Source organism: Girardinichthys multiradiatus, chromosome 20 (genome assembly GCF_021462225.1).
Source record: "Girardinichthys multiradiatus isolate DD_20200921_A chromosome 20, DD_fGirMul_XY1, whole genome shotgun sequence".
Taxonomy (NCBI): Eukaryota; Metazoa; Chordata; class Actinopteri; order Cyprinodontiformes; family Goodeidae; genus Girardinichthys; species Girardinichthys multiradiatus.
Genome location: NC_061812.1, coordinates 18504385 through 18526037, shown reverse-complemented (window position 1 = coordinate 18526037; position 21653 = coordinate 18504385). Strand labels below are relative to the sequence as shown.

At 37.7% G+C, this 21653-nt stretch overlaps 1 protein-coding gene across 2 annotated transcripts in view; it reads right to left on the bottom strand.

The window, feature by feature from the left end:
* Positions 1-3030: 3030 nt before the first annotated feature.
* Positions 3031-21653, bottom strand: part of syn2b (synapsin IIb) — a 136126-nt gene continuing 117503 nt past the window's right edge. Inside the window, exons 6-15 of one of the 2 annotated variants that reach the window (XM_047346756.1) lie at positions 20377-20439; positions 19694-19836; positions 19319-19393; positions 18324-18426; positions 14128-14304; positions 12175-12241; positions 9657-9688; positions 9373-9388; positions 6005-6803; positions 3031-5763 (exon numbers count right to left, since the gene is read on the bottom strand). In XM_047346756.1, coding sequence (XP_047202712.1) covers positions 5610-5763; positions 6005-6803; positions 9373-9388; positions 9657-9688; positions 12175-12241; positions 14128-14304; positions 18324-18426; positions 19319-19393; positions 19694-19836; positions 20377-20439 — 1629 coding nt within the window. In that variant the 3' untranslated portion in view covers positions 3031-5609. The remainder of the gene's footprint in view (positions 5764-6004; positions 6804-9372; positions 9389-9656; positions 9689-12174; positions 12242-14127; positions 14305-18323; positions 18427-19318; positions 19394-19693; positions 19837-20376; positions 20440-21653) is intronic. The other variant, XM_047346757.1, reaches the window with a different exon arrangement.

Below are 21653 nucleotides of genomic sequence, written 5' to 3'. Positions count from 1 at the left end.
TTTGTTTTGCATCCTTCTGGATACGTCAGCAATGTGCTCTTGAAGTAATTTTAGTAGGCCGGCTACTCCTGGGAAGGCTCATCACTGTTCCATGGGCCTAACTGTTGTTCACTGAAGTCCCAAAACCTTAGAAATGGTTTTGTAACCCTTACCACAGTGACATCAATGACTTTGTTTTGCTTCATAAAATCTTTTAACCTACTTCATGTTGTCAGGCAGGTTCCATTTAAGTGATTTCTTGGTCCTACAGGTGTGGCAGTTGTTTCCAATGTCCTTTAATAAGTTGCTGGGGTTTGGTTTGGACTTTTTTGATGTTTCAGTTAATAGATTTGACAGTCAAAGGAAATCTAAACAAATGGGTTTTCAACCTTGATTTAAAAGAACTCAGGGTTTCAGCATTTTTACAGTTTTAAGGGAGTTTGTTCCAGATAAGTGGAGCATAAAAACTCTATGTTTGGTTCTGTTTCTGGGGATGCAGAGCAGGCTAGAACCAGAAAACCTGAGTGGTCTGGAATGTTGATACAACATCAACAAGTCTTCAGTGTATTTTGGTCCTAAGCCCATTAGCCCTTTAATTGAATTATTCTCATTAGTTTATCCCACACAAGAAGATGAGCTGTTACATGACGAGATTTTTATACGTTATACTAGCATTAAATAATTAGGCTATTTTCAAAACTAAACTAAACTTGAAATTTGAACCGGTAGATTGTCACTTTTAACAGATGAAAGTAAACTTAAATCTCCTTATGGGATGTTTTAAACCCCTTTAAAGATGTCCGTAAATGTAATTTGAGAATAGATTGAAAGCAGGGAAGTGCAAATGTAAAAAGGTAATTATTGCTGGGTACTCAGCTTGATTTTCCTTTTATTTAATGCTTCATAATTTCTTACGAAAATAGCTCCGATTTGCTTACACATAGTCTTTCTCTTTCCCACATCTTTGCAAAGATTTCTCTTTGCTGAGTAAAACGAGAAATATAATCACACCCTTGAGAGTTTTGCTGTCACAAACAAAACTTTGCAATATTTTCTTCTTGTTTATACAGTTGAGTCCCAGAAGATTAGAGCTCTGATCTGATGGCGTTCATCAACAAAGTGACACTGCATCTCCACAGGACCCCTACGTTGTTATTACCATGTTATTATTAAAAAGTGGAAAAACCTGTTATTCCCATGCCTGGGAGTTTAGTAAGATAATCAGATTCAATAAAAATGTTGTAAGTTGTGATCAAAATAATCAAAAATTATAGCTGCCTCTTATAAATATTAAAAATGAAAATATTTTTTAAGAATCTCAAAAGAGCTGTAATCATTGTATCAGTGTATTTACCTTTAGTAATATGCTTTTTAATCCAACCTACATGCACTCAGCCTGGTTTTAATCGAACATCCTGCAGGTTTGAAAACAAAACAGTTTGCCAAATTTACTTGTGCTGATCTGCATTAAGCCCTCACATTCATGTCAGTGAAAGGGTTCACTCAGATCTCGTCATGAACAGGTGACCAAGAATCAAAAATAGGACATGTTTCCTTTGTCTTTACAGTCCACATAGTGCATAGAGAGTGCACAAGATGTGCACTAATTGAGTTGCATTTGTATATTTATTTGTGACCTCTTGTATTTATGCATGCACAACATTCATTTAAAGATGCATTAATACCTGCATTGTTTCAAAATTAAGACACGGGAACTTGGTTCTAGTTACAGGTTTTTGTTAATGTTTACTTACCGTTTTGTTCTTTACACAACAAAGGAAAGTGCTGTTTCACATGTAAGCTGAGCAACTTAGGTTAACACCTTCAGTGTGTTGGTTGCATATGTGTTAAAAAAAAAAAAACTGTCCCACATTCTCACATGCTGCACAATTATAGTCCCACTTCGGTCAATGGAAGGGTCATAATGCAGAAAACAACGAACAGTTAATACATTAAAATGCAAAAAAAAAACCCTCAGAAATAATATTCTATACTGCTCCAAACTGGTGGTTTTTGTCTTTGTGTTAACCTGAATAAACATATGTTAATGCATGCAGCAACAAACAGATCTGTGGTTACTTTACTTTCTATCAAGTTATTATATTACCTAATTTTTTACAGAAAGTGTATATATCTTTGCACTGCAATTGGTAATATTAAGATGTTTTACAATACACATGCTTATGTGCCAAACATTACCAAAATTATATACTGCCATCTGCTGGCTAAATACAAAACAAAAACAAACAATCCAACAAAGAGAAAAAACTCAAAGATTATTTAATAATACTTCCCACAATATATATATATATATATATATATATATAGGTTTATATTTTACACTTTTTAAAGATTTGACATTGTGAAGTTACAGATCAGTCCTTGCACAGACTGTTTTCCTGGTGAAAAGGCATGTTTTTGTCCTTCTCCTTTAAAACTCCAAAACAGACAGTTATTTATTGTTCCAAATTTTTGAGAGAAAATAGGTAAAACTTTACATAATTTCCTAAAGTTGCAAACCCTTCTTTTAATTTGTCTCATCTCCACAAATTCACTCAAAAATATATCCATGCTGTTTTTTGTACCTTAAAACAGTGTGCAGCAACCTACAAGCTGGGTGCTGCAAAGATAGAAATGTCAAAAGAAATATAGGCGAAGTCTTACCTGCAATTGTTTTAAAGATTTGTTTTACAGCACTTGTGGCCTTGATTTTGCCATTTTTCTTCGAATGTAGGCAGACAGGAAATGGCATGAAGAGTGAGGAAAACATGCAACACAGCAACATGCAGATTTGAGTGGTTTTACCTCCATGCAGCTTGTTTGCATCTTGAGCTGCTATTACAGCATGTCTGTTCTTGTCCTTCATGTTGCTCAGTATAAAAATGGTTTGTACATACGTTCAAACTTCTGTCAAGTAGACAGTTCTGTGAAGTATATGAATTATATCTTAGCTTATGATACGCCCCAGTTTTATAGAACGTGTGTCCATTAAAATGGAGGGTGTAAAACATATGGTGTGATCATGCAGAGACAAAAGTCAGAGGCATCAGCGTGGATCTCAGTGAATCCGTGGAATGGTAGAATCACATCTTTATTGACTTTTATCTTTACAGAAAAAAATAACATAATTAGTCACCAGATCATGCAAAGCGATATTGCATTACAAATAAAAACACAATACAAAACAAACAATATATATCTATATATACTGTACCATAAATATGGAGCTTTAAATAAATAAATGTATTTCAAAAAATAAACTTCTTGGGGTGACGCAAACAAATACAATATGCTAAAAATTTACTTTCAACAGTACCGGAGAAAGATAAGCAGACAGGTTGAAATGATCTGCACTAAAATGGGTTGTGTTCAGATTTTTCCCTTTTTTTGACAATGAAGGTAGAAGATGACCTCCAGGTTGTGTTGAATTCACTCCAACTACACAAACAAGATTAGCTACAACCCCCAACACTGAACATCATGCTCCTGACGGCAGCTTAAAAGCAACCTGGGACCAAACCACTGAAATAAAATAACACATAGACAGGTCCTTTATGTATGATAGTATTCATATAAGGGTGACAGCGGTCAACAGTCATGTTGAGGTGTTATTGCACTACTGTCTCAATGTCTTTTCAATTAGAGTAATCAACAAATTACAATACTGCTGATAGATCTACACAGAGGTGAAACGAGAAATCACCAGTCACAGCGACAGACATGAGTAACAGTTTGAAATGCATTCATTTAGTCAGTCAGGTACCTTACTCCCACACAGTTACGATCAGTTGTGCATGTAATGGTTAAACAATGCCAGCTGCTTCAGAGTAAATGAATACATCCCAGTTTGTGATTGACCCAGGTCTGCACAGCTAGTGGACGTAGCTGTGAATCGAAAACATGTTCACAATAAGGCTACAACATCTAGAGAGGGGAGAGGCAATGGAGGGCAAAACTCAACACTGATAGAGCTCCATCTGATCCAAAAGTCACATTTTGAACCACTTGTAGGAGCCATGCACAACTAGTGAACACAGATGGACACACACACACATACATATATCCAACTCCCTCACAAAAAAGGTGAACTTCAAGGCCTTTTTAAGGACAAAAACGGGGAAAGCCAGGAAGGGCCTGGCAGTCGGTAACCAAGGACCATTGACAACACAGCAGGAGTTACAGAAGAACAAACTCTTTAAAAATACTTTTTTCCTATTTTACTCACAGAGTGACAACATTTACCGAAGGGGAAACCATTAACTGTCAGATTAGGTAAAGTTTCTATAAATCTAGCCACTGAATGAAAAAGCTATGTCACTGACAAAAGCTGAATTTTTTTTTTTCTTTAACTGGCTTATATCCCTTTATAGGTATATATGTTTAGATTTATATATTTTGTATAAATACCATATGTACAAGCAATCTTTAATATTCCATATGTTACTTTCTACATATGTCATTTAATGTTCTATGTGAAAATAAATGTTTTTTGTCTACTATAACATCATCTATTATGTACAGTGCCTTACAAAACACTCATATCCCTTAACCCCTTACTGCCTAAATGTATTTACTGTTATATTAAAGAAATGTGTTTTTGCTCTCAAATTGATTCTAAATTAAGTAGAGATTGATAATCTGAATATAGCACATATATCATAATCTGGCATTACACCGACCAATAGATGACAGCAAAACATTTCGAATGTGATCCTTTGTATATGTTGAATATGCATCAACAGGGATTAGTGCTATACATACATCACCTTGGCAATGTGGCGGTTTGAGGTAAAGTTGCACCAATAGTCTACAAGAAGTTAAATATTTTCATGTTTTGTCACATTACAACCCCAGAATTTAATTTATTTTATTGGAATTTTATCTGAGACACCAATATAAAGTAGCCAATAACTGTGAAGTAGAATGAAAATGATGCTAGATTTTCAGGCTTTGTGCAAATAAAGACAATATCTGATTTGTAGTGTACATATGTAATCTGCCCCTTTTACTGTGAAACAGCCAAATAAAAGCCAGTGCACTTCAGAAGTCATCTAATTCGTAAATAACATATGTAAATTTGTTTAATGATCAAAAACATATAATCTGACAAAAGCAAAACCAAAAGAAAATCAGTCATAAATTAAACTTTTTCACAGCAGAGGATGAGCTGCAGAGATCTTATAGGTCAAATGAAAGAATTGCTCAACAAGATAACTATTACCTATGCACTGCACAAGTCTGGCCATTTCCTTCTACTTCAAAATTACGCACTACTTAGTGTCTATCTCACATGAATCTTTAATAAAATACACTCAGGTGTGGTTGCAATATGGTAGAATGTGGAAAAGCCCAAGGGATATATGTACTTTTGCTAGGCACTGTATCAATAACGTAATTCCTTTAAACCAGTTAATCTAACATTAATCTCTGTATCCAACTGGCCTCGCTGTTACTTGCACTAGGAAGATAAGAGAGGAAATGAACAGGGACAAAGATGTGGGGAACAAAGTACAGTTAACACACAAACTTTACTCTCAGACTGTTTCACATTTAATGCCGATTAGGAAAATTGGCCACTGATTAAAAGAAGGACCAGCATCAATGAGGGGCCAACTGTGGCACGGTTTTGTCTAGTCAGAGAAAAGGCTAGCAAAGGACTTTCGAAGGTTGCGAATGGTTTCGGCCTTTGCCTCTTCTTGCCCATCGCCACCAGAGCCTGAGACCCCACGGAAGAAAGAGGAGTCGCTAAAGGCGTTGAAGGCATTGGTCAGGGACTGGGACTTACTGGAAGGAGAAGAAAGGAGGGAGGAGGGGAAGGAGTTATGGGATATTATAGGAGCATCAGAAGGAAAGGGAAAGAGGGGTATGTGAACATTAATGAGGGTGTAATTATGGAACAAAAATAGAGACGGTAAATCATGACCCTTTTACTGGAGAATAACAATTGGTTGAATGATCAAGATAAAAACGGAGTAAAGTTCTTGTTCTTGAATTATCCACAGCATATTGATAATGTGTTTCTTACTTCAGTAGTGGATGGGTCTTTTGTTGGGGCTGGTCTTCAAGAGATGCCTGGGCTTCACTGGATGCAGCAGGTGCTTCAGTTGGAGTTGGCTCAAGGTTTTGGGATGGAGAGGCTGGCTTGGACTGAGGATTGTCCTGAGCTTGAGACTGGATGTTGGAAGAGGACTGGTTGGATTTAGCAGGGGACTGGACCTGTGCAGGATGGGTGGGATCAGAAGCCAGGGCAGGTTCAGGGCCTTGAGCTTGAGTGGTGGGCTGCGGTTTGGGCAAAGCTTTTGGCGGAGGGGGAGTTTGTGGCTTTGGCTGAAGCTGAGGCTTAGAATTCCTGCGAACAGGAGGGATTGGCTTAGCGGGTGGCGTGGGTTTTGGGGGGAGATCTTTAGGTTTCCCAGGTGCTGCCGATGGAGAGCCTTGCAATTGGGGTTTGGGCTGCTCTGTGGTGGCAGCAGAAGCTTTGGGAGAGGCAGGAGGGGAACCTGAAGCAGCTACTGGGGCTTTGGTTGGTGGAGAACCTGGAGCTGTGGCTGCTTTAGCTGGAGATGATGGTGAAGCTTTGGACGGGACTGAGCTGGAAGCAGAATCCTGGGTTGACTTTGTCACAGATGGGGCTCTGGTCATAGGGGGAGGCCTTGGCACAGGAGGCTTTGTGACAGAGGCAGCCTTTTGGACTGGGCTTGGTTTCTGAGCCTGGGCTGATTTCTGACCAGCAACAGGTTTCTGGGCCTGGTCGGGCTTAGGTTCAGATGTTCTTTTTGCTGATTCTGCTGTTACATCCACACTCTGAGATTTCAGTGCTGCACCTAAAACAATATAAAAAAAATTATTTTTATTAAAATGCAGTTCTGCCATTACAGTTGCAATCAGAAGTTCACATATACTGACTGTAGGCATGAACATCAAAGTAATTCGGTCTTTTCATGGATGATTTAAACAATATTTTTCCATGGTTGAATGATTTTACCTATTTCAACTTCTATGATTTTGTAAAACAGGAACTGGAAACAGAATTTAAAGTTTATTGTGAATTGTGACTGATCTATAATCAAAATTACACATACAGGCTCAAACACATACAAACATTTAGCTAAATCTCATACTAAGTGGTGGTGTTTATTCTACAACATCCTAATTGACAAGGCCTAGACCTAAACACGATTGAGTGCAGCAGGTTGTTTTGCATTACTTGTATAAAAGGGATTTGTTGAGAATTTCGCATACCACTCTGTGTTGATGTATGCACATGCCTCTTTTCATACTGTTTTTAGCTAAACAACCACACTCCATGCACAGATATATAGTTTTCAATACAGCTTATTAGGGGCAATAATGTGCTGGTTTATACACAGAAGAGGAAATAAAGAAAAGAGTCAAAAAGTGAGAATTATGTGATTTATCACCAGAATATCAATACAGGTTTTGTATCCCTGTGTCAAGTGGTGTGGTGTGCAGAAGATGACCCAGGTGGAGACATGATCATGGGATAAACATAATAATTTAAAACAGATGACAACAGAAAAGAACGAGCATGAAAAGGGAGAGTATAACAGGAGGATATGGCAGATAGCATTGAGAAGAAGAGAGCTTATATGCTGGAGGAGATGTTAGAGATGACATGGGATGTTAGTGTGACAATCAGGAGAAAATGCAGCTGAAGATGAGGGAGGGAGACTAATAAACCTGACTGGAGCTGAACAGAAATTATCTAAATGTACAAGAACATAACAATTAACAAAGAAACTAATACACAACAGAATGAACTAAAATGGCAACAACTGGAGAATAGAAACAACAGGGAAATGAAAAACAAGAGACACAAAACAAACCCAATAAATTCAAACACTATATCCTAGCATCTTGTGGTCCCTGGTAGATAGGCTTAGGCCTGCCAAAAACTGGAATACGCTGAAACACTTGTGTCACTGTCCACAGTGAAGTTTAACCATCAACACAGGCTATGAAAGGAGTCCCTGCTCCAAAATCAACACTTTCAAACTCCAATACAATTTGAAGCTTCCTGCAAAACAAATTTATTCCCGAGTTGTATGGTCAGAAGACGCTTTTGGACATAATAGGAGGAAATGTGTTTGGAGGAGTCATAGAAGGGATTTTAAACCTTAGAACACCCTAACCACTCCAAAGCATGGTGGTGGTAACATTATGCTGAGGGGCTGTTTTGCTGTACTTGTGGTTTGCCAAGTGGATAAAGTTATGAAGGTTGAGAATCTCCAACTTCTTTAGCCTCGTCCTGGTTAAAACTGGGAGTTCCAATTCCAAAAGATCCCAAAGACATGCTATGAACTGGTTTTAGAACAAATAAAGGCAACCAACCTCAACCATATTTAAAAGTTGACAAGCTCAAAGCTTGGTCCATACCAGGACCAACTTAAAATGACCTCTACCCACTCTGCCAGGAAGAGTGTTCACATAACTGAGTCTGAAGCTTGCGAAGACAACAAAAAAATATATAAATATATATATGAGCCTGGCTATATAATTTTGATCCATTGTGGTTGAGAAAGAAATCCACAATGAATTTGAAGTTGTGCACCCAGTTCTTGTTTATAGAAAGCATTGAGGTTCTATAATGTAATACCATCCTACCCAAGAGAAATAACAAATCAGGAAAAGCACAAACTTATTTTAATAATTATGCCTATAGTTAGTATACTTCTGCCTGTATGTGTAAATAACATCTAAATAAAAAAAATGCATTATACCAAAAAAGAGAGAAAGTGGAGGTGCTTAAATGCAGTAAATATATTACATTCAACATTTCAAAATCTCACACCTCTTGTTCTAGCACTGCAGCTCCAAAATCAGGCATGTTTACCACTCACCAAAACCAAAGCACAACATGTCATGCCCATTCAAACACTGGCCTCTTAAATATGCACAAATCCAGAGCAATGCAAATCTAAACACAGGCTTGGTCTAAAAGCAGGTCATTAAATATCTAAACTCCGACCAGCAGAGGGTGGAAGAGCAGCCCCTGATTGAACTGAGAGGTAGCGCAACCTTATGGAAAAAATCTAGGCAATTGTTTGTATGTAAGTATGGAATAGAAGTCAGAGTGACTAAAACACTGATAGCAAAGCAGCAACACCCTAAGAAGTCGCACATGCAGAGCAAAGAAGTGACTGGATCGGGATGAAATTTTAGTGACAAATTATTCCCTTTCCTGGATTCAGGGTTTCGGTTTGACTTCTAAATTGCATCCAAAAGGCTGTCTGGAAAAAGCTGTACAATTTCATAAATTCACACTCTTAAAGTTATCCCTTTTATTATGTCCTAAATTGATCTGGGCATGTTCCTGAAAAGTCATCCCAAACAGTCAGTGATATCAGGCAGTCGAACTGCCTCGAGTCTTACATTTGGTCAATGGTTGCTTGTGATTCACGAAGCATAAAAAAACCAAGGAAAATAACGTGTACAAACATAAGTGGAAAATAAGATACAATAACAATTTTCTTGGATGCAAACCATTAGTTAGACATAATTGTGGCTCCTGAAAAAAGAATCCATTACGGTAGAAATCAGTTTTATCAAGGATAACATGGGATTCAGCTGTATATACAATAGTTTTTCTTGTCTTTCAATAAATAAGCAAGAATTCAAAAGTTGTAAAATTTTTTGTAGAATATGTAAACAATTACTTGGTTTGGATCCAAGTGAATAAGGAAGGATACTGTAGAAAAATAGAATAAAGGTTACATCTTTTGAGATCTTTAAAAAATGATCACACCAGGGTTTGTAATTAACAACAACAAAAAAAGATGCTGATATTTGCATTCATTAAAAAGAATGAAAGAAAACAAAATAAATGTATGTTTTTTAACCTCAAAGAACATCTACAATGACCAGACGTTTGCTGACACATAAATCATGGTCTGCACAAGTTATTTAGCTTTATAATAAAAGAACATTTACAAATATTTATCCATTAATCTGTTTTCACTGTAAAACTATTTTAAGTAAAACTGTTAACACTATTTAATGCAAGATTTATATAAATCAGACTACATTAATTTCACACCTTAAAATATACGTTAAACTATTGTAACACCAGACGATGCCAAAACATTTACCACATCCATGCAAAATAAGAAAATGTATTTAATGAACATGCAAACACACACTCATGGCAACTTGAGTATTAATGGATTTAATTCAGCTGTTTATGCTGCTGCTTTTGGTGAAGACATTTAGCTTCAATGCATTAATCCTGATAAGACACTTGTGAAAATCGACCTATGATTTATCTTACCATGCTAGTGCAAATAGAAACTTTATCATTGCTGTCATACAAGAACAATATACATGTACCCAGAATTACGCAGAAGTGTACAATAATGTCCTATCATCAGTTTCTGATTCTCTCTTAATAATTGATTTTCCATGTTAGTTTGATAAATAAAAGCTAACAGAGTCTGCAACACCATCAGCTGTTAGTAAGCAATGTGTTTCTTTGTTGGTTTTTATTACTTTTCCACACAGCCAGGCTACTTTTAAGACTTTAAGCTGTTGTGTAAGCAACCACATCTCTCTCTACAATGTGTAAGTGATGCTGTGATTCTCATATGAAGAATTCTTTTGGCATTCGTGGTGCCTTGCACAAATATTCATACCCACTTGAATGTTTTCCCATTTTGACACATTACATTAAAAACACACCTAAATTAATTCTATCTGGATTGTGTTTGGGATATAAAACACAAGATAATAAATAATGGTGAGAAAAGAAAAATGATACATGGTTTTCAAAATGTTTTTACAGTTCAAATCTGAAAACTGTGAAGTACATTTGTATCCAGGCTGATTTACTCTGATACCCCTAAATAAAATCCAATTCAAACAAGAACTGGATTTACCCTAAGGAGTCACCTTTTTGATAAATACAATCCACCTATGCCATTTTAAAAGAAAGCCATAACAAATCTAGTTTACAGTTTGCCAGTACCCATCTGGCGGACAGAAAAAACATTGAATTTTGTTTGTGTCATACATACAGAACTCTGTCAAAGGCTCCCACAGATTTGAGCATACTAGCAGTGTGGCATTAAGAGTGGCAGTGACACTGCGTGCCCTCACAACTGGTTGCTTGGAGCAGTGTGTCACATATAAAACAGTTTCTGCTTTGATGTCACACTAAATTCGCCTCGAGTACACCCAACTCTGTGGAAGCCTCTATACTGTGCATCATCCTAAACACATCCCACCCTCAGTAAAACATTGTGGAAGCATCAAGATGTGGGGATGATTTTCTTCAGTAGGGACGGGGAAGCTGGTTCAAGTTAATGGGGAGATGGATGGAAAGCAATGCACAGCAACCCCAGAAGAAAACATGTTAGAGGCTGTAAAAAGCTTGAGACTGGGGCTGAGCTTCACCTTCCAGCAGAACAATGCCCCTAAACGTACAATCAGTGCTACAGTGGACAGGTTTAGATCAAAGCATTGTCATGTGTTACAATGGCCTAGTCAAAGTCAAGATCTAAATCACACTTACAATTTTTGGCAAGACTTTAAAATTGATTCACAGATAATTGTCGTCCAATCTACATCCTCCATGTGTTACACGTGTAACACATTAAATCCCCATAAACAATTCTGACTTCTGACGTCTGTGCATGTTATGTGACAAAACTTGAAAAATTTTAAGTGGCTTGAATACTTTTGCAAGTCAGTTTAGATAAACACAGTCCAAACCGCAGCTATTAAAAACTGGCTAATGCAGCTGTGTGTGTGTGTGTGTGTGTGTGTGTGTGTGTGTGTGGGGGGGGGGGGGTTATGTCCATTTGGTGTCCTAAAACTGCTGGCAATATTTAAGTGCCTTGGTGAATAGTTTCTTTGCTTATTTTAATTATTGGCAACAGAAAACAAATGTTTCAGAACATGGAAAGCTAACAAATGCAGAACATCAGTGTTTTACTGAAATTACCTGTGTAACCATTGGTTACACTCAACGGCAGTATGAAGTGGTGGAGAAGATTTGTATGAACACTGAATCTGTAAATGTTGCCATCCTCCCTCTTATGGCAGTACTGAATTGGTCAGTAAATGACCAGTGGGTGCTTCAAAACCTCTTGCAGTTAATGGATTTATGCAGACCGTGTTTTCTAAGATTGTTTTCACTCTACAGCTGCAGTGCGTTACTGTGGGCAGTGTTGAGACAACCTTGAGGTTGAGGGCGTTGGCCTGAGCTCCTGTTTGGGTCTGCCAGTCCTTCCTTAACAGAAGCACTCTGGTAAGAGAAGACAGATTGAAGAAAGAAAGCAAAGACACAGATGAGTCAGTTGTGAACTGAGGAGGACCAAAAAAACATTTTATTCGTTCAGGCTTTATGAAAGAATTAGTCTATATATTTTTTTTCAATTTGCAGAACAGCAACATTTATATAGTTTTGCTCAAAATGCTAGTGTGTTTAAAAATGTATCTGTCAATAGTCTAATTAACCAACATTTCTGAGAACAGCTTCATTCAATTCAATTCAATTCAAAAATACTTTATTAATCCCAAAGGGAAATTAAATGTTGTTAAAGCTCATATTATGAAGGTTTCCTGAAAGAGCCGTTGTAGATGCTGATGGCTGTGGGCAGGAAGGATCTCCTGTAGCGCTCCGTCTTACAGCACATCTGAAGAAGCCTCTGACTGAAGACATTCTGTTGTTGTAGGACAGTCTCATGAAGAGGATGCTCAGGGTTCTCCATAATGTTTCTTCATTTTATGAAGAATCCGTCTTTCCACAATGATCTCCAGAGGTTCCAGAGGAGTCCCCAGAACAGAGCCATGCTTCTTTTTCAGCTTGTTGAGCTTTTTTAAGTCCCTGGCTCTGATGCTGCTTCCCCAGCAGATGATGGCAGAAGAGATCACACTTTCCACAATAGACTTATAGAAGATATGCAGCATCTTGCTGCAAACAATGAAGGACCTAAGCTTCCTCAAGAAGTACAGTCTGCTCTGTTCCTTCTTGTAGATGGCTTCACAGTTGCATCTCCACTCTAGTCTTCATATCTGGGTTGCATGGAGTTGACTCACTTCTGGCACCTGGGAAAAGCCATTCCAGCCCAGGATGATTGGACTACATGCCACATTTCCTCTACATTTTATGGTTTTGACTCTGAAACATAATTTCTGATGTCACTCTACAGATTTTCTATTAAATTAAGGTCTGGGCATTGAGCTGGCCACTTGATAACCCTAATCTTGTTGATTTGGATCCAAGTTGTTGCTTGCCTACTGGTGCGTTTGGGTTGCTGTCTTGTTACATCCATTTCAGGTGCAATAAAAGTACCTGTTGACACAAGACAACCAGAGCTTTTCGAGTACATCTCATTTCAGGATGCTTGGGCTGCCATTCTTTACAGTGTGTAAGGGCTTGAATTCACTGTTTGTAGGTCATATGACAAGCCCTTTACAGCCAAATAGAACAATCTTGCTTTCATCGGCCCAAATAATGTTGCACTCTTTCTCTTTAGGAAAGTCAATGTGTTCTTTAGCAAACCTTAACCTCTTCAGCACACAGTTTTTTCAAACAATGCGATATTTGTGGGGCTTCTTGCCAATAGATTGGCATTTCATAATCGTCTTCTAAAAGTCATGGTACGCACAGGTTTCTGTAGACCTTCTTTGATGACTTTGGGGCTGATCATTGGCTGAATCTTTGCCGTTTTGGCAATTCTTCAGTCCATTTGAACAGTAGTTTTACATTTTCCTTCAGGTGTTTCTGGTATTTGTTTCAATTTTAAAGCATTTCAGATCATTTTAGCAGAGCAGTCCCTCTCCTTCAGTCATCTTTTTAATCAAAGTAGGCTGTTCTTCTGAACAATGCCTGGAAACATTACTTTTATGCACATTTTGGCCTTAAACCAGCATTTAAGACTGCCTTCATCCTTAATTATAGGCCACCTATTTGTTTATCAGAATGAACAACCTCACTAAATAAACTACAAACTGCTGTTATTTTAAAAATTCCCCTTAAAATCAGCAGCATACATGTCATGACTGTGGGTTCTGTTCTTTATCTATTACTCTACTGCCCCTAAAAATGTAGTAGAAAAATAAATTCTAACAATAAACAGTGATTTATCTGGTTAGATTTACCACTCATATTAAGCTCAATTCTGTCACCTGTTGGGGCTGCACGGTTGTTGGCTTCTGGCCTTGAGGAGAGCGAGCAGGCGAGCGGGAAGCACTAGATGACCTGGCAGTTAGTGCTTGGTTCATCTTAGCCAGCACCACCTCAGAAATAAGCTGCCGGTCCTCTGCCTGGTGATCACCAATCAGCTGCATAGATGAGCCCACAACCTGAACAATATGACACAATGTATTATTGGTTGGAGAGATTCTGCGTAACTTTCCCAGATGTAAACAATACCATAATTAATTTCAAGAATGTGCTATTGTGAAGTCAGTGCCTTTTTACAGCTAACAAAGAGTTGAACACAAAATCTGCATTGGCAATAACTTTTGTAGGTCTTTGAGCAAAAAGTCTTCTATAACCTTTAATCGTTTCTTTTTCCAAGTTGTCACAGAGCAAACTGGACATGTGAAACCTCCTGCTGGTTCTGTTTTCAGGTTTTTGAAAATGTAAAAAGCAACAAAGTCCCTGTAGGAAATAGGACATGAAAGATAAATGGGCCTAAGAGTTGACCCAGGAGGCTGGAGTTCAAGCCTTGTGACCTATATGCAGCCCATGTTTGTCCTGGGGGAAGAGTTGGGGACAGGGGGGGATGTGAAGAGAGCTGAAGAAGCAGAGCTACCCTGTAAACAACTGCTTTTTTCTTTCTAATAAAACTACTCAATGAAAAAAGAATCCACACATATGATGTTTCATGTCTAATTTTATTTTACAGTGTAATTATTGGCATTAAGAAATATTTCTCAAATGCTCGCAGATACTGACTGTAGTGGCTTCCTCAATGCACTCCTATCATTTCTCTCATGCTTTAGACTTTGTAATAAAGTAGTAAGTTTTCACTTGTTTCCAGATCTCTTCACCTATCTGATCCTACATAGCTCATCCAAATAATTTCATCCTTTCACTGCTTTAGTCTTAAGAAATCTTATAAGTTTACTCTTTCCTGTCCAAAAACATGCCATCTAAGAAAGCAGGATTTGTTTGTCTGCTTTACCAGTTCACCATGTTTAATCACAAATTAATAAAATAAAATCTACAATGCCAATTCCAATGAAGTTGGAACGTTGTGTAAAATGTAAATAAAAACAGAATACAATGATTTACTAATCCTGTTTAACCTATATGCAACTGAATACACTACAAAGATAAGATATTTAATGTTCAAAAATGTACCAAAAAGCTGGGACAAGGGCAACAAAAGACTGGAAAATTTGAGGAATGCTTAAAAAACACTTGTCTGGAACATGCAGGTGAACAGATTAATTGGAAACAGCTGAGTGTCGTTAATGCTTATAAAAGGAGCATCCCCAAAAGGCTCGGTTGTTCACAACCAAGGATGGGGAGAGGTTCACCACTTCGTGTACAACTGCATGAGCAAATGGTTCAAACGTTTAAAAGTGTTTCTCAACATATAATTGCAAGGAATTTATGGATTTCATCACCTGAAGTCCATAATCATCAACAGATTCAGAGAATCTGGAGAAATCTCTGCATGTAAACAGCAAGGCCGAAAACCAACCAATAAATTACCGTGACTTTTGATCCCTCAGGAGGTGCTGCACTAAAACTTAACATCATTCTGTAATGGATATGACCACATGGGCTCAGAAGCCCTGCAGAAAACCATTGTCAGTTAACACAATTTGTTGCTACATCTACAAGTGCAAGTTAAAACTCTACCATTCAAAGCGAAAGCCATATATCAACAACACCCAGAAAAGCCGCGGGATTCTTTGGGCCCGGGCTCATCTGAGATGGACTGACGCAACGTGTGAAAAGTGTGCTGTGGTCTGACGAGTCCCCATTTCAAATTGTTTTGGGAAATCATGGACATCTTGTCCTGTGGGCCAAAGAGAAAAAAAGACTATCTGGATTGAACATTAAATATCTTGTCTTTGTAATGTATTTAGTTGCAGGATTTGCAAATCACTGTGTTCTGTTTTTATTAACGTTTTACACAACATTCCAACTTCATTGGAATTGGGGTTTTATAAACACTTCTAGATGCATATATTTAGTACCACAGTTAACATTTTGGTCCAGCTATTTGTAGCTAGCAACCATAATGATGACTCAGCATTTTCCATGGATGAGCAGCCTGAGGTCGTCATACCATTATGTGGGTACTAAGGGCCAAATAGCATTCAGAAAGAAGTAGCTTTCTCTGAGCACTTTAGTAAGATTCATACACATTGTCTTATCATGCTGATTTCTGAGCTGCATATTGAGAACTCAATAGCTCAGTCCTGTTGGGTTATAAATCCCAAATGTATCTCAGTTCAATATCAGATTCATTCAGCTGCTAATTTTTGAGGTTCTGCTGCCCAAAATTGCTAACTTTGTATAGACCTATATTTTAGCTCTTCCCAGACATGGTTATACAGTGCCATGCAAACATTTTTGCACATTTTGTGTTGTTACAACCAAAAAACTGTGCTTTAATTTTATGCCATTGACCACGACATGGATATTTATAAAATGGAAAGAGAAGTATCAATGATTTTTAAAAATAATATAAATCAGAAAATATAACATGCATATGCACTCATCTCCCCTGAGTCAAAACATTGTAGAACCACATTATGATGCAATTATAGCTGGACGTCTTCTGTGGTATGTCTCTAGCAGCTTTGCACATCTAAAGACTGAAAGTTTTATCCACTTTATTTGCAAAATGGCCCAAGCTCAGTCAGACTGAACATCAGTTTTTAAGTCTTCCTAAACATTCTTAATTGCATTTAGGTCTGGACTTTGACTGAGCCATTCTAACACATGGATATGCTTTGATCTAAACCATTAAATTACAGCACTGGCCGGACAGGATTAAGGGCAGAGAGAGAGAGGGGGCGAGATGCAGGATTTCCAAGATTGCCCTTTATTGATCTCCATCTAGCTTCCCATCAAATGCAACCAGTTTCTCTCCCGTTGCTGAAGAAAAGCACCCCCAAACCATAATGCTGCCACCACCATATTTAATGGTATGATGTTTTTTTAGGGTCATGTCATGTGCCCTGTTAGTCTTCTGCCACACAGAGCAGAAGTTAAATTTAGGTTCATTTCCTCAGAGTACTCTCTTTTACATTTTTTATGTAGTTAGTTCTTATAGCTTATGTGGAGTCCTCACTGAACAATTGTCCTTTCAACAGATTCTCCTGCCTGAACTGGGTATTTTTGGCCAGTGGATTGAACAGTGCATTGTCAGATGTTCGAGGCTTGGAATTTTACATCTATACTGAGATTAAATACAGTGTGAATACTTTTGTAAGGTGCTATAATTCTCTGCCAGCGAAGAGCCATTATGCGTTTGCTCCTCATCAGTTTATGATTCCCTGGGTCTTGATAGGGGCCCACTCTGACTGCCTGATTGTGCTGGTTGGTCATATGTTGGAATCTTGGTTGCCTCAGAGTGTAAACATGGACCTAGTCTTTTGCCAAACATCGCAGCATACAGTAACCATAAGTAGTCTGTTTTTCTCTATTGCTGCTTCTTCTTTGTTTTCCAAACCTGTATCTGCCTCAGTAGCTCTCTGTCTGACCCTATACATTATACCCTTAATGACACTGTGACAAAAAAAAAGACTTGTATTCATTTAATTCCTGGGTTTCTTTTTAATGCTTCACTATTTTATATTTAGTGCTGATGCCTAGGGTTTGGCAATTTAGACAGTTTCCACATGGAGATGTTACCACTAAATGGCTTGTTTTTATGAAAGCTATTATTAGAGTGGAGCACATTTTGTCTATAAAAACTGTGGTCACGACAAGCTAATAAAAAATTAGAACATTGTGTTAAACGACACTGGACAAAAAAGGCAGAGTAATGCAGACAGAACAGTTTGTTGAGAAAGACAAAACAAATTCTGAAATACATGGGTCTTACAAAATATCCAATTAGCATTAAATGCTGCAAGATTTCATAAATCAAATTAATATTGTGTAGTGAGGTTTGGTTCAATGAGGCAGACAATGTAAGGCTGGACCATAGATTAAGACTGCCAGACTAATGTTAAATGATAGGATGAGGACCTCTTACTATAGCAGTACATAAAGAACTGCTTTGTAACACTACTCTCAAAGAGTAGAGTAAATAAATAGCAGGAGAGAAGGAATACAAACTTTATTTGTCAATTTAAAGGCTTGTCAGCATCTTCAACCCTGAAAACGTGTATCAGAGATTTAGTCTCACCTCTGTGATGTAGTCATTACCATCCTTGCCACAGATGGCTTTGACAGCGCAGATATCCAGGCCTCCAAAGATCTCTGAGCAGGTGTCCACCCACAGTTTATACCTGCCACAATGATAAAAATGTGTTAGCTAATAAACGGACGCCCTTTGTTCGGTGCCTTTAGAAAGAATAAACAGTAGACTGTTTTCTGCATGAAGCAAAACGTTTTGAAACAACTTTTTATGGCTGGCCAAGAAAAGATTTGATCTTGCACACCATTTGAATAATAGTATTTATTTCTTCATCAATTTAGTTCAATAAGCCAGTGCAACCGTTGCTCTTAAGGGCATTCATCACAACAGTGAACCCTCTAAACTCCCTGTCTTGCTTTCGATGGATTTTGCTGTCTGGAAGACTGAACACAATCAAACTAAAGTAAAAGAAAATCAATATTCAACCAGAGGATAATGATGCTGTACTAATTGGGGTAATCTACTTTTTATAACACACTCAGACTCACCAACCACTTTAGTCCACCTATAAAAGCACAACTAAATATTTCAGAATGTTGGTTTTTACACAACAGTGTTAGTTTTAAATCATTTAAAATGAATACTTAAAAGAAGGGGGGGTGGGGGGGGGAGTATTAGTTAGAAAAAAAATAACATCAAAAACCAAAATCAAACCAGGTTACTCTAAATTTCTGTTGAATAATACTAATGTTAATAGAAGTGCTTAACTGTCACATTTATATAGGTGGCCATTGGCTCTCAGGTCCCCCTTTGTAGGACCACTGCTAATATGAATACATGAATTTCAAAACAAGCACATCGATGCATCAGAAATATGAAGAGGTTTCCAAACATCTGCGCAGTTTTTGAGGAGTGACCTGGTATAAAGCTGAATGAATCCCCTGCTTCGGTGCAATATGACTAACTGTGACGTAACACAGCCGGAGTGACATGTGCTGCAGCCAGGCCAGCTGGAGAATCACTAATGCAAAAGCACTCCTCACTTGTCAGTCATGGCTACTTGTTCCAACATGGCAGATCCAGTGTTGCTTTTCCAGTTACCAGAGATAGATGTTCGCCTGCAAACGGAGAGGAAATTGGTTGCTAAATGAATATAGACAGAAGCCTTTCATTTGAAAATTTGAACATGGTTAATTAATGTCAAACTGCAACAAACACAAATGTTGCAGCAAGGTCACATTCCTTATCTATTTTTTTTAACATAATAACATAATTGAACTCCATCTCCTAAACTGTAGGCCAATTTTGGTTGCTAATTTTCCCCCACCGTAAAGATCACAGTGTTCTTTGAAATTTTCTGGACACAGAGGTGCAGAGGTCAGACAGAATAACACACCTTAACAAAGCAACAGACTCACATGTAAGCTTTGTAGTCAGTTCCAATTTTCTGGACCCTGATGTCGTACTTGGCGTCTACAAATGGCTCTGTAGTACAGTAGGTCTGAGTGATGGCCACCACGCTCGCAATGTCCTGGAAATCACTCACATTATCCACTTTTACCTACAAACAAATAACATGGAATGTAGAAAATGTTTAATTAGTGTGCAAGCTACTTTCATTGCAAAGGTTGCCATTAAACCTCCTCCACATGATAAAAATGTTAGCCCCTTTCAAGTTAAGGGGCCCATCAGAAAAGATGAGAAATGGATTGATAAAACGTTTTACATTAAAACAGCATGGGGGTAAATCAATTTGAGGGATGGCTGAGGGAATTAAAAGGCACAGTTATCTGATGGTAGAAGGAAAGATAAGAATTAAAAGATTGAGCAAGAATAAAATGAAGGATAAAGAAAAGATGCTAAATACTATATGTGTATCAGAGAGTACAACACAAAAGACAAATTATGTTGTTTTAAGTGTAGTTTTGCTTTGTTCTAAACATTCCGTCTTTAACATCCTGTCTGCTCTTTCTCTTTCAGTTTTGACTTTAGTTAGTAAAGTGTAATTGTTAAAACTCTTGCATAACCTTCCCTGTATTCCTGGCAGTTTAAAAAGCTAATTATGCATCACTGCACCATAAAAGATTCAACATTCCTGTACCTTTCCCATTCCAGAGTGGGCGTGTCCAATCTTCACCACTACTGGGAAAATTGGTGTTGTAATCTGTAATATAAAAGAAGAAGTAAAGGATGAGTAATAGTGAGTGACAGAGAATAACAACAGTTACATTGTTCCTGGAAACAGTGGAAAAATCCTGTATCCCTTGAATAATTGGATTAGGGTTATTTTCTTCTAAAGTCAAAGACCAAACATGAAGCTTAAGCAAAGAATGACAGCAGCGAGGAAAAAAACTAATGAACATCATCATTTTTGTTCAGAAAATATATTTTATTGTGGCTGTTAATAAGAATGTCAACCAGATGTTGGCAACATTGCTAGTAATCAACACATACAAAATAAAATAAACTAATAAATCCATAAATATGTGTAAAAAGGAGCAATGACATGGTGAATAAGTATCAATAAAATAAAAAAGAAGGTGCAAAAGGGCAGAAAAAAGCCAAGAACATAGATGCAATCTAACAGGGTATAAATATCAATCCTGTCTCCTATCAGTGCTAAGTAATACAAGCTAATGTAGTTCAAATAAATAACCTATAAAATTGCTCATTACCAAGAAGCACCAGAAGCAGCTCATGATGGGTAAAAGCAAAGATATTTCTTAAAACTTTTACAATCTTATTGTAGCAAAGTATGCTGGTGGCATTGGCTATTGATATGTTTCTATACTTCTGAATGTTAGAGTAAGCACCATTGGGGCCATATTCCAAAAGTGGGAAAAAAAACTATTTCAACATAAAGCAGCCAGGTAATTGTCATAGGTTAATTGAGAGTAGTCAAAAGAATAGATTCGTCCAAGAGCCAGAACTTCAGAAAAACCTGAAATTAGCAGGTAAAGATTTTTTCATGAAAACAAAAAGTAATGCACTGTTGTGAAGTGCTGGTTTGTTGGTGGACCAAAGTGAAGACAAGGCAGTTGGAGCCATATGGTGAGTAGAAATGTTTTAATAATGAGAACTGGAGAACTTACAGGTAACCCAGGTAAACAGAGAAATCAAGGCAAATGACATGGAGCAGCTAGAGAACAGGCAAGGACAGGCTAGGCATAACAAACAGGAGAATCCCGTGGCAAGCAATGAAAACCATTGAGTTTAATTACAAAGATAGTGTGGAAACAACTAAAGAACTAGAAGGGCTAATCAGGTAAAATGTGTAGCGGCTTGTGGCAGGATGCATGCAGAACAACTGAAGGAGGGTGGATAATTAACACAGATGAGCATGAAAACACACCATGAACCTTATCTAATACGAATAAC